The following is a 14,426-nucleotide window of genomic DNA, read 5'->3' as shown; positions in this document are numbered from 1 at the left end:
ACATAATACATGGAAACAAACACAGAGTCATGCGAAATGAGAAGAAGGAATAGGTACCAAATCAAAGAACAAGATACTATCATTAAAATAAACTAGATGAAACAGAGATAAGCAATATGCCTGATAAAGAATTCAAAGCAATAGTCGTAAAGATATTCAGTGGATTTTGGAAAAGAGTGGATGAAATAAGTGAGAATTTCAACAAGAAGAAAATAGAAAAAATAACCTCTCAGAGATAAGGAATTCAATTAATAAAATAAAAAATATACTACAGAGAATCAATAGCAGACGAGAGGATGCAGAAAAATGGATCAGCAAACTGTAAGACAATGTAATGGGAAGCATCCAAGCTGAACAAACAGCAAAAAGAAAAAGAAATAACAATAAATGAGAAAAGGTTAAGGGAACTCAACAACATCAAGTGTAATAACATTCACGGTATAGGGATCTCAGAAGGAGAAGAGATAAAGAAGGAAAAAAAAACTTATTGGAAGAAATAATAGCTGAAAACTTCCTGAACCTGGCGAAGGAAATAGACATCCAGGTCCAGGAAGCACAAAGATCCCAGGAGGCCCACAAAATGACAAATAATGATTAAAAGAGTAATAAGTAATGATAAAGAGAAAATATTAACAGATGCCATAAAAAAAAAAGTTTCCATACAAGTGTAATTCCCTAAAGCCATCAGCTGACTTGTCAGCAGAAACTTTGCAGGCCAGAAGGGAGTGCCATGATATATACAAAGTGCTAAAAGAAAACAAACAAACAAAACAAAACAAAACTACACTAAGAATACTTGATCCAGCAAGGCTATCATTCAGAACAGAAGGAAAGATAATTTCTCAAACAAAAGTGAAAGGATTCATCACCTTTAAACCAGCCTTATATAAAGTTTTAAAGAGAATTCCTTAAGTGTAAAGGAAAGGATATAATCAGAAATAAGAAAATTATGAAAGGGAAAATTTTGAGATGTAAAGCAAACATATGGTAAAAAATAGATTTAGCACTTAATAAAGTCAGTATGGAGGTTAAAACACAAAAGTGGTAAAAATCAATTGTATCTACAAAAATTAGTCAAATACACAAAACAAAAAGATGTAAAATGTGACATCATATACAGAAAACATGGAGGGTGAGTAAAAATTTAGCGCTTACAGTGTGTTTGAACTTAAGAAACTATCACCTTAATATAGACTGCTAGATACTTAAGAAGTTACAATGAACACAGCAGTGTGTGGGTGGCTCAGTTGGTTAAACATCTGACTTTGGCTCAGGTCATGATCTCATAGTTCATGGGTTTGAGCCTTCTGTCAGGCTCTGTGCTGACAGCTCAGAGCCTGGGGCCCGCCTTAGATTCTGGGTCTCCCTCTCTCTCTGCCCCTCCCCCACTTGCACCCTGTCTCTTTCTCTGTCTCAAAAATAAACATTAAAAAACATTCAAAAAAGAAGTTATATGTGAACACAATGGTAACAACAAATCAAAAACCTATAATAGTTACAGAAAAAAATAGAAAGTCTAGGGGCGCTTGGGTGGCTCAGTCAGTTGAGCTTCCGACTTCAGCTCAGGTCACAATCTCGCTGTTTGTGAGTTCAAGCCCCGTGTCGGGCTCTGTGCTGACAGCTTGGAGCCTGCAGCCTGCTTTGGATTCTGTGTCTCCCTCTTTCTCTGCTCCTCCCTCACTCACACTCTGTCTCTCTCTCTCCTTCAAAAATAAACAAACATTAAAAAAAATTTTTTAAAAATAGAGAGTCAAGCATAACACTAAGCAAAGCCATCAAACCACAAGGGAAAAGATCAAGAGAAGAAGAAACAGTGAAGAACTATAAAACAAACAGAAAACAAGTATATACCTACTAATCATTGCTTTAAATGTAAATGGTCTTAATATTCCAATCAAAACATATCGGATGACTGAATGGATAAAAAAAAAAAAAAACGAGACCCATCTATATGCAGCCTACAGCTATCTCACTTCAAACCTGTAAACACATACAGACTAAAGGTGAAGAGATAAAAAAAACATATACCATGCAAATGAAATTGCACAAAGGGCCAGTGTAGCAATTCTAATATCAAAATAGGCTTTAACACAAAGACTGTAGAGCAAGAGATAATGAAGCACTATATAATGATGAATGGAACAACACATCAAGAGGATATAATAATTGTAAATATCTATTCACACAACATAGGAACACCAAAATACATAAAGCAAATATTAACAGATATAAGCAGAAACTGATAGTAATACAATAGTAGTAGGGGGCTTTAACACCCCACTTACATCAATGGATAGATCATCCAGATAAATATCAACAAGAAAACAGTGGCTTTGAAACACACATTCTATCAGATGAAGCTGACAAATATACAGAACATTCCATCCCCCAATAGCAGAATACATATTCTTTTTAGGTGCACATGGACTCTCCAGGATACAACAGATGATAGGCCATAAAGTAAGTCTCAGTAAATATAAGAATATTGAGCTCATAATAAGTATGTTTTCCAACCACAGCAATATGATACTAGAAATCAATTATAAGAAAAAAAATCTGGAAGAAGCACACCAGCATGTGGTGGAGGAGAAACAAAATGCTACTCAACAATGAATGGGTCAACCAAGAAATCAAAGAGGAAATCAACAAACACCTGGAGACAAATGAAAATGAAAACACAACAGTCCAACACCTTGGCATACAGCAAAAGCAGTAAGAGGGAATTTTATAGTAATCATGCCTACTTCAAGAAATGAGAAAATTTTCAAATAAAGAACCTAACCTTACACCTAAAGAAACTAAGAAGAAAAGAAAGGACAAACAAACACAAGGTTAGAAGAAGAAAAGAAATAATAAACACCAGAGCAGAAAACAACAAAATAGAGACTAAAAGAACAATTGAAAAGATCAATGAAACCAAGAGTCAATTTTCTAAAAAAATAAAATTGATAACACTTTAGCCAAATTCATCAAGAAAAAATGAGAGAGGTTTCAAATAAAATCATAAATGAAGGAAAAGAAATAGCAACTGACACCAGAGAAATACAAAGGGTAAGAGCATATTATGAAAAATGATATGCCAACATAGTGGACAATTTAGTCAAATGGATAAATTACAGAAACATATAATCTTCCAAAACTGTATCGGGAAGAAATAGAAAATGTGAACTGAGTAATTACTAGTAATGAAATTGAATTAGTAATCAACCAACTTCCTAATCCATCATACAAGGCCAGCATTAGTGTGATACCAAAACCAGACCAAAAACCTAACAACAACAACAAAAATGCAAAACAAACAAACAACTACAGGCCAACATATATGATGAACATAGCTGTAAAAACCCTCAAAAGACTGGCAAGCCTAATTCAACAATGTATTAATCAGTGACCATGATCAGGTAGGGTTTTATTCTAGGGACGTAAGGGTGTTTCAGTATGTGCAAGTCAATCAGTGTGACACATCACGTTAACAAGAGAAAGGGTAAAAACCGTGTGTAAAGATATGCAGATATAGTATTTGATACTTTCAACATCCTTTTCTGATAAAAACTCAGTGAAGTATCTCAACATAATAAAGACTGTACACAGCAAATCCATAGCTAACATCATATTCAATAGTGAAAAACTGGGAGCCTTTCCTCTAACATTAGGAACAAAATATGGGTTCCACTCCTCCCACTTTTATTCAGTGGAGTTCTGGAACTCCCAGCCATCATAATAAGACAAGAAAAAGAAATGAAAAGCATCCAAATTGCTAAGGAAGCAGTAAAATTGTCACTCTTTATAGATGACATGTTACTATATATAGAAAACCCTAAAGGCACCAACAAAAAACTATTACAAGTGATAAATGAATTCAGTCAAGTTGCAGGATACAAAATCAATATAAAGTATGTGTTGCATTTCTATACAGAAATGTAAAAGTAGCAGAAAGAAAATTTAAGGACACAATCCAATTTACAGTTGTGCCGAAAGGATATAATAATTAATCAAGGAGGTGAAAGACCTAATCTCTGAAAACTATAAAACATTGATGAAAGAAATTGAAGATGAAACAACAAACGTAAAAGTATACCATGCTCATGAATTTAAAGAATTAGTATTGGTAAAATGTCCATATTACCCAAAGCAATATATAGATTAAATGCAATCTCTTTTTTTTTTATTTATTTTTTCAACGTTTATTTATTTTTGGGACAGAGAGAGACAGAGCATGAACGCGGGAGGGGCAGAGAGAGAGGGAGACACAGAATCGGAAACAGGCTCCAGGCTCTGAGCCATCAGCCCAGAGCCTGACGCGGGGCTCGAACTCCCGGACCGCGAGATCGTGACCTGGCTGAAGTCGGACGCTTAACCGACTGCGCCACCCAGGCGCCCCTACAATCTCTCTTTTTTTTTTTTTTTTAAATTTTTTTTTCAACGTTTATTTATTTTTGGGACAGAGAGAGACAGAGCAGGAACAGGGGAGGGGCAGAGAGAGAGAGGGAGACACAGAATCGGAAACAGGCTCCAGGCTCTGAGCCATCAGCCCAGAGCCCGACGCGGGGCTCGAACTCACGGACCGCGAGATCGTGACCTGGCTGAAGTCGGACGCTTAACCGACTGCGCCACCCAGGCGCCCCTGCAATCTCTTTCTAAATACCAACAGCATTTATCACAGAACTAGAACAAATAAAATTTTTAAAGAACCACAAAAGTTCTCAAATAGCCAAAGCCATCTTGAAAGAGAACAAAACTAGAGGTATCACCATCTCAGATTTCAAGATATATTGCAGACCAATAGTAATAAAAATAGGATGTACTGGCATCAAAAGAGACACACAGATCAATGGAACAGGATAAAGAGCCCAGAAATAAGCCTACTCATATATGGTTGATTAATCTACAATAGAGGAGCAAGAATATATAATGGGGAAAAGACACTATTTTCAAAAAATGTTTTTGAGGAATCTGGTAGCTACGTGCAAAAGGATGAAACTGGACAATTTCTTACACCAAATACAAAAGTAATCTCAAAATGGATTAAAGGCCTTCATATGAGAACTGAAACTCCTACAAGAAAACATAGGCAGCAATCTCTTTGACATCAGCCTTAGCAATGTTTCTCTAAGTATGTCTCCTGAAGCAAGGGAAACAAAAGTGAAAATAAACTTTGACTACACCAAAATAAAAAGCTTTTGTACAGCAAAGGAAACAGTGAAGTGGCAAAATGAAAGCAAAATAAAAAGGCAAAGGCAACTTACTGAATAGAAGAAAGTATTTGCAAATGATCTATCTGATAAAGGGTTAATATCCAAAATAGATAAAGAACTTATACAACTCAACATCAAATAACAATCTGATTAAAAATGGGCAGAGGATCTGAATAGACATGCAGATGGCCAACAGATGCATGCAAAGATGCTCAACATCACTAATCATCAGGAAAAAGACAACAACAACAACAACAACAACAAAAACCAACACCCCCCCAAACAACAACAAAACAAATAATGAGACATCACTTCACACCAGTCAGAATGGCTAGTATCAAAAGGACAAGAAAAAACACATGTTGGAAAAGATGTGGAGAAAAGGGAACCCTTGTGCAATGCTGGTGGGAATGTAAAACGGTGCAGCCACTCGAAGATACTGTGGAGTTTCCTAAAAATATTAAAAACAGAAGTACCATATGATCCAGTAATTCCACTACTGGGTATTTACCCAAGGGAAAAGAAAAGACTAATTCAAAAAGACATATGCACCCCTATTTTACTGCAGCATTATTTACAACAGCTAAAATATGGAAGCAACCTAAATTGTCCATCAAGCGATGAATGGACAAGTATGTGGTATACATATACAGTGGAATATTATTCAGCCATTAAAAAACAATGTGCTTTTGCCATTTGCAATAACATTAATGGACCTAGAGTGTATGACACTAAATGAAACAAGTCAGACAGGGAAGGACAAATACCGTAGGATTTCACTTGTATGTGGAATCTAAAAAGCAAACAAACAAAAAAAAGAGACAAACAAACTGATGTTTAAATACAGAGACCAAACTGGTGGTTGCCAGAAGGAAGGTGGGTGGAGGAATGGGTAAAATAGATAAAGAGGATTAAGAAGGATTAAACTTCCAATGTGAAATAAATAAGTCACAGAGATGAAAACTACAGCAGAGGGAATATAGTCAATAATACTATAAAAACATTTTATGAAGACTTATGTTGACTACACTTATCATGTGAACACTGAGGAATGTATAGAATTGTCAAAGCAATATGTTACACATTTGAAACTGAAGTATATTAATTATACTTCAGTAAACAATAAATAATAAAATAAAGGAGAGTCAATGGCCACTATTTCCACTCTACAGTTTTACAATACGATTTCCTAGTTATCCAAATCATGGCACTAAATCAGTTTGCACACAGATGCCTAGTGTAAATCCAAAGTCTAACATGTAGGAGATAGTCATGTGTTCTTACTCTAGAGAAGTCCACCCTATCAATGCATTTTTCAATAATTCAATAAATATTTATACAGTGATTATGTGCCAAACATGTTTTGTAAGTTCTGGGAAGATAATGATGAGCTGAAGCAGAGATCATCCCTGTCCCTGTGGAGTTTAGTATCTAGTGAGTGAGGGGACATCTACCAGGCACAAAATACAGATACGTTCAGCTGTCAGCTGTATGTATCCAGTTAACAAATACGACCTTTAAGAATAAATAGAGTTTACAGTTTCACTCTGTGCCCAGTATATATTTATCTTTAGAGAGTTTTTATCTTAATTATTCCAAAGAATAAATGTAGACAAAATGTCTTTTCTATCTCATTCCTTTGGCTTTTATAAATACTGAGGAACACTTTAAATGTGAAGACTTCTTGTGTGATGCAGCCACTTAACATTTGTTCTCTTGTCAGAAGGACAATGACTGTGGAAAATGACAAAGCTGTGTTTCCTCTCAGCCAAGTCAGGCTCTTCATGCTTGCTCATGATGCAAATAAACATTTGTGTCACAGTTGCTATCTTTCAGACTGGGTGCATCTATTCATATTACCTCAGAGAATGAAAGGATCAAACACAAAAAATACAGCGTCTCACAAATGACAGGATATCGGCTCAAGGCAATGTCAACGACAGGAGGAGGTGGAGGCCAGAGAAAACTTACTGGTAAGTGGTAGGGCTGACGTTGATGCGCCGAGGGTGACTTCCTGATTCGAATTTGCTTGCCAGAGTGACATTATTTCCAAACAGGCAATATCGTGGCATTCTTACCCCAACAACTCCAGCGAGCACAGAACCTGAGTGAATGCCTATCCTCATCTAAAAGAAAAAGAAGGAAAAATGAAAAGGATATATTTATGTTTTTCTTTTGGTATGCAATTCTTTTAAGGAGACGTACTACTGCTAATTATGTAAACCACTGAACTAGGATCTCCTCAAAGACAGAAAGTTGGTCTTGGTCATTTTTGTGAGCCTGGTATCTGGACCATTATAGTGGCAGTGAACATGAATACTATGGAATAAATAATAAATTATAGGAAAAAGTTGTATTTAATTAGCTACAGAAATCTGGTTATACTACAGGTCAGATCACTTTTCATTTGTACACATTTTCTAACACATAAAAAACTTATTATTTGCCCTCCATTTACTCTCACATACAACCCTATTTTTTCCTTCATAAAATTAAGCACAATTATAAATTAAATATGTATATTTCTGTTTATTTTGTTTAAATGTTGGGTTGTCCTAGGAGAGAAGTATCCATATCTTTTTTCTTATTGCTTATTTTCTTATTTCTTATTGCTTTTTCAGTACTTAATATTATACCTAGACCAAAGTAGGCCCTCAGTGGTAAGTAATAAATGTTGAATAAGTTGAAAATAAGTGATAAATGTTGAATAAGTTGAATAAGAGTGTCAAAACTCTTCAACATTGTATTAAAATGGAGTTATAGAGAATTTAACCCTTGCGCCAGTCAAGAAGTACTTATTGAAAACCCTGAAAAATAAATTAAGGGCTGTATATTTTACACTCTGTGAATCTGATAACTGTTAGTCTGTCCCGTGCCTTGGAGGAGTCCTCAATGTGAAGTCAATATAAACTTCAGTGTGATTACAGCAATGAAGTTGCATGTACATGGTCTACACCAAAATAGCTGAAGCTAATGTTGACCAAGTGGGGAATGGGATCCTTAGTCCCAGGGGAATGTGGAAGAGAGGGAAGCAATCTGACCCCTAGGAGCTACTATGTAAGTAAAGTGTCACTCCTTCACTACCATGTCTCCTTCTGTCCCTATAGTTGTGAGGACAAAAAGTCATTCTGAGACTAACCTTTGTCAGAGAACTGGAGACTCCTGCATACATCAACTATCGATAAGACAGGCTGAAATCATTGTGATATAGCTGCATCTCTTAATAACCTCTTCATCTAATTTTTAAAAAGTGATTCTAACATTTATTTTGAAATCCAACACTGGTGAAAGAATAAAGATTTTTCTTTATTCTTTTTTTATATTTATATATATTTATAAAGAATAACTTTATAAATAATTTTATATTTATAAAGAATAAAAATTTTCCCTATTAGTGTGAACATACACCAGTATATATATAAACAGACTAACAGAAGAGGAAGTCAAGGAAGACTTCCATGTATATACAGATGATTGATATATAATAGAGTTGGCATTTCAGATTAGTGAAAAAAAGATGGCATTTCCATTAGGATGCTACAGATCAACTGTGTCTTCATGTTGAAAAAAAATTCCAAGTAGAGTAAAGATCTTAATTTAAAAGGCACAACTTTACAGCTTTAAAAATAATTGTTTTAATTAAGGTAAAGGTCAATGTACAGTATAAGTAATACTCTAAAATACAGAAATCCTAAAAAGTATAGACATTTATTAGTCTCTCAGTAACAGTTCCCAGGTGAGTGGCCCAGATTGTCAGGAAGCTCTGTTTGGTCAGGGACAGGTCTTATCATTGTGTTCCTCCTCATGCATTCATCATATATTCCTTGTTGGAAAATCTGAAGCTGAGTCAGGAGCACTCCCATGTTCCAAGTCATGATGGGGCAAGATAGATAGTGCAAACTCAAGGGAAGGGTCATGATGTTACCATTTAAGGTGCTCTTCATTCCTTTGGGTAGATCCAGACTTACATTTTCTATCAACTTCCTTCTGCCTAAAAGATTTCTTCAAACATGTTTTTAACTGTAGGTCCACTGATGATGAATTCTTCCAGCTTTTGTATGTTTGAAAAGGTTTTTATTTTGTCTTCCTATCCAGATATATTTGTTGGGTATGGAGTTCTAGGTTGACAGCTTTTTCTTTCCTTTTAGGGCTTTAGTGATGTTGTTCCATCATCTCCTCCTGTATACTGTTTCCTATGACAACACTGCTGTCATGCTTATATTAACTCCTTCATACGTACCAGATCTCTTTCTGTCTTTTTCTAGTTTTGCAAAATTTATTTAAATAATTTTTTAATTAATAAACTTATTTATTTTTTTTTGACAGAGACAGAGACTGCACAAGTGAGTGAGGGGCAGAGAGAGAGAATCCCACAATGTTCAGAATGAGAGGGAGAGAGAGAGGGACAGAGAGTGTGGAGCCCAAGCTCACCTGAAGCAGGGCTCAAGATCACCCAATGTGGGGCTCGAACTCATGAACTGTGAGATCATGACCTAAGCCAAAGTCAGGTGCATAACCAAGTAAGCCACCCAGGCACCCCCTGCAGAATTTAGTTATGATTTTCCTTGATGTTTTCTTCATGCTTCTTGTGTTTGGGATTTGTTGAGTTTCTTGAATCTGTGAGTTGTAGTTTTCTTCAGATTAGGAAAAACTTCAGCTATTTCTTCTTCAAATATGTTTTCTATACACCCCTCTATCCCAGTAACTCCAATTATATGCATATTGGGATACTTGAAGTATTCCCATGGAAGACAGATAATTTAATCATTTAAATTACTTTTTCTGTTTATTTTGGATAACTTCTATTATAACGTCTTCAGATTTATTAATTTCTTCCTTTGTAATGTCTAATCTTTTGCTAACCCCATCCACTGCATGTTTAATCTCAGACATTGTGATTTTCCTCTGTAGAAGTTCAATTTGGGATTTTTCTTTTTCAGGCATCAAATTAACTTTTGAACATATGGAATTTAGTTAAAATAACTATTTTAAAACTCTTGTCTGCTAATACTAACATCTATTAGTCTATTTCAGTTTTGATTGGTCTTTTTCATCATTATGGGTAATAATTTTCAGCTTTGCTGCAAGCTAGTAATTTTTGGTTGAATGTTCAGTATCACAAATTTGACTTTGTTGAGTGGGGATAATTTTTAGATCCTTGTACATATTCTTGAGTTCTGTCTATGGATGTAGTCAAGTTCCTTGGAAACAATTCAGTCTTTTCAAGTCTTGCTTTTTAGGATTTGTTAGGCAAGTCTTGAGCAGTATTTCATGTAGGGCTAATTATTCTCCACTACTGAGGCAAGAACACCCAGAGTACTGTACCCAGTGCCCATGATTTATGAGGTTCTTAGGTCTTCCCGATGGGAACAGGCAATTTTTTCCAGGTCCTTTGTGGGTCCCAGGAACTTTTTCCTCTAGTCCTTCCAGGTGTTTTTCCCTGTTGAGCCAAGGGAATCTTCTCACATAGAAACAATAATCAATGTTGTGCAGAACATAGAGGGAGCTCCTTGGAAGAATGCTGGTGGTCTTTGTGCAACTCTCTCCTTACTGGTTCCCTGTGACCTCCAGCTTCCTTGGTCTCCCCAGATTGAGCTCCACCTCTCTGACTGCAGGAATTTGTTCGATGCCTCCTGATTTGCTTCTCCTTGCACCACAGTCTGGATGTTCCCAAAGCAACATACCAGGGAAATCCTATGATTCATCTTATTTGTTTCCTATCTCTCAGGGATCACTGTTATCTATTGCCTAGTGGCCAGTGTCATAAAAACTGTTCTATTGTACTTTTTCCTCCGGATTTTTAATTGTTTAAGGTAGAAGTATGAATCCAGTCTGTTATTCCATTTTAAGTGGAAGCAGAGATAGTACTTTAAAAAAAATTGTCAACGTTTGTTCATTTCTGAGAGATAGAGACAGAGACAGAGACAGAGCATGAGTGGGGAAGGGCAGAGACAGAAGGAGACAGAATCTGAAGTAGGTTCCAGGCTATGAGTTGTCAGCACAGAGCCCAATGCAGGTCTGAAACTCACAGATGGCAAGACCATGACCTGAGCCAAAGTCAGACACTTAACTGACTAAGCCACCCAGGCGCCCCATAATTTTTTATTTTTAAGAAACCTGTCTGAAAAATGTATGCCTATCTTTTTTCTTTTTCTTTTCTTTTTTTTTTTTTTGAGAGACAGAGAAAGGTGCTCACACAAGTAGGGGAGGGGCAGAGGAAGAGGAAGAGAGAGAATCCCAAGCAGGCTCTGTGCTGTCAGCATGGAGTCTGACATGGGGCTCCATCTCACCAACCATGAGATCTTGACCTGAACCAAAATCAAGAGTCAGATGCTTAACTAACTGAAGTACCCTACCCAGGTGCCCCATAGGCCTGGTTCTGATGAGCGATTATCTATTTGGATTTAAAAAGGTAAAGAAGAAGAAAGAAAAAGAAGAAGAAGAAGAAAGAGAAGAATAAAAAAGAAAGAAGAAAGAAGAAGAAGAAAGAAAAAGAAGAAGAAGAAAGAATAAAAAAGAAAGAAGAAGAAGAAAGAAAAAGAAAAAGAGAAAGAAAACTGCTGACTGGCACTAGTCCTTTTAAACAAGATAATTATAAAGCACCTTCTCTCAAGTTAGAAAGCATTTTGCAATATTATTATATTTCCTTGGGTTTGCTTTTATGAGGCCCATTTATATTAAATTACTTTGTGTAATGAAGGCTTGCCTAAAAAACACCTCAGATGCTAAGATTGTCAGTTTGGACCTGTGATCACTGTATTGATCTTTTTATGCAGGAGGCAAAATACATCTCACAGCCTCTTTACTCTGTGTGTTTTGTTTGAGAAAAAGACTCTGCACCCCCCACACACTACACAGAAGGCTTGTATAGTTCCATTGCTGCCTCCTGTCAAAAGACCTGAGGGTTTTTTAAATGAAATTATCAGAATTAGAATTATTATAACCTAAACAATGCTAGCAATAAAAACCCTGATATCCTTGGGCAGGGTGGATGGAGAAATTGTCATTTAAACAAATGATTATCTCTTAGAAGGCACAAAACATCATGCACAAAATATCACCAAACATGCACAAAGATATCAATAACCACACAAATAGCACAAATTTGCTGTCATTGTGTCTATCATACAATGAAACAAAACTCAGAGAATTATTTAATTTTGGAAGGAGATACTATTGAGAAATTATAAACTGAATCATCAGCCTCTCTTTTCTTTTCATTTCTTTTTTTTTTTTAAGTTATTTATTTATTTTGAGAGAGAAAGAGAGAAAGAATCCCAAGCAAGCTCTGTACTGTCAGCATTGAATCCTGATGTAGGGCTTGAACTCATGAAATCATGACCTGAGCCAAAGTCAGATGCTTAACCAACTGAGCCACTCAGGCGCCCATCTTCTGCATTTCTTTTGACAACTTACTGAGATTTCCCCAAAATTGGGAAGGATAGCAAGAAGTGTTGCCTATGTAAAGAAGGGAATGATCGCCTCACTCAGAATATGTCAGGAACATCGAGCAGTTAGACAAAATAGATACATTTAACTCTCAATGATGAATTTAGATTCCTTTCAGCAAGATTTAACATCATTTAAATAATTTAACCACTTAGAAACATTGGTAACCATCTGCCCAGGATGTCCTCACTAAAGAAGGTCATTTTGCACTAAACCAGTGGTTGTTAACTAGGGACATTTGTGCCCTTCAGTGAACATCTGACAATGTCTTGAGACATTTTTTTTTATTTTCACAACTGGGATGGGGAGCTGCTTCCATTCTTTTCATCTATTCAGTTGAGCTAGAGATGCCTAGGACAGCTTCCCCACAACAGAGAATTTTCCAGTCCAAAGTAGCAATGGTGCAGAATCTGAGAAATGGTGCAGAATCTGCCCTACACAGGCTCCTGGCACCCTATAGATACTTAGTAGACCAGCACACACACGAAATAATAAATGCTTTAATCAGACCAAAGCCTTGATGCCTAACACTAGACTTCACTTTTTAGAGAACATTTATGAAAAAAAAAATAGTGTTTGCCCTAGGGATTTATTGAAAAACACAGTAACTTTTGGATCTATCCTGAGGTTAGGATACCTGTTACCCAATCTCCTCTATCTACCTGAAATGTGTGAGATACTGCAAAGCTCTGGGAAACATCAGAGTCCCCACTCATCAAAAGATGCAGTTGTTCTCCTAATACTTCACTGATTATTCATCTGCTGAGGCACATAAACAAGTGCATTTTAAGATAATATTTCTCCCACGGTGCCTAAAAATAGAAGGCTTATAGGGTTAGACCTTGGTTAGCCAAAACTGGTTTCATCAAGAAGGAATCTTTGGGTTGGGAGAGCAGCACGGATTCATTAGTTGAGTCCCTCATTTTACAAATAAACTCAACTCCAGAGGAGCACAATGAAGAGGAGCACAATGAAAATGAGCAATTAGCCCACAGGGGGCGCTCGTGCAAGTTCCCTTCCCATACCTCATGGCGCCCATCGTGGTGCTTATGTGGCAAGGACCCCTTTATAGTTCAGTAAATAGATGGACTAATTCCCGAATGTCCGAATCAGACTGAAACCATGATTAACAGGAGTTAGGAGCTAGCAAGTTGTGAAAATCAAATACCAATTTGTGTTGAAATAGTCCCGCTGGAGCAAGACAGAATTTCCAAATTAAAATAGGTCTATAGTAGGAAAAAGAAGAAAGACTTCTGTAGAAAGAGCCAGTTATCTGTGTAATCGTGTTTGCATTTAAGTATCATTCTGAGATTCACGTAATTGAGATTTTAAGCTTTTAAAAATAGTTAATTGGGGCGCCTGGGTGGCTCAGTTGGTTAAGCATCTGACCGGCTCAGGTCATTATCTCGGGTTCAGGAGTTCAAGCACCGCCTGGGGCTCTGTGCTGACAGCTCAGAGCCTGGAGCCTGCTTCAGATTCTGTGTCTCACTCCCTCTCTGCCCCTCTCCCGCTCGTGCTCTGTCTTTGTCTCTCTCTCAAAAATAAATAAATATTAAAAATTATTTAGAAAATAGTTAATTAACTGTTTCAATAGCCAGGAGACTAAAATCGTTACTCACATTGTTAGGAAACCGGGAAGAAAACAAGTACTTTATTCTTCTTCCAGTATTAACATGCATTATAAGTTTCATCCAAAAAATATTTCTTTCACTAATAAAAGGAAATAAATTAAATTGATTTTCACATTTTTGTCTCATTATTTTATTAATAACCAATATTTTC

At 36.4% G+C, this 14,426-nt stretch overlaps 1 protein-coding gene across 1 annotated transcript in view; it reads right to left on the bottom strand.

Annotated features, from left to right (window-relative positions):
- The window catches only part of GUCY1A2 (guanylate cyclase 1 soluble subunit alpha 2), a 322,573-nt gene that overhangs the window by 37,194 nt on the left and 270,953 nt on the right, over positions 1-14,426 (bottom strand). Inside the window, exon 7 of the mRNA XM_086679239.1 lies at positions 7,167-7,321. Coding sequence (XP_086535365.1) covers positions 7,167-7,321 — 155 coding nt within the window. The remainder of the gene's footprint in view (positions 1-7,166; positions 7,322-14,426) is intronic.

The sequence above is a fragment of the Puma concolor genome, chromosome D1 (assembly GCF_028749965.1).
Source record: "Puma concolor isolate L17-30 chromosome D1, mPumCon1.1.hap2, whole genome shotgun sequence".
Taxonomy (NCBI): Eukaryota; Metazoa; Chordata; class Mammalia; order Carnivora; family Felidae; genus Puma; species Puma concolor.
Note: the sequence above shows the minus strand (reverse complement) of the source record. Positions and strands in the feature narration are given on the sequence as shown.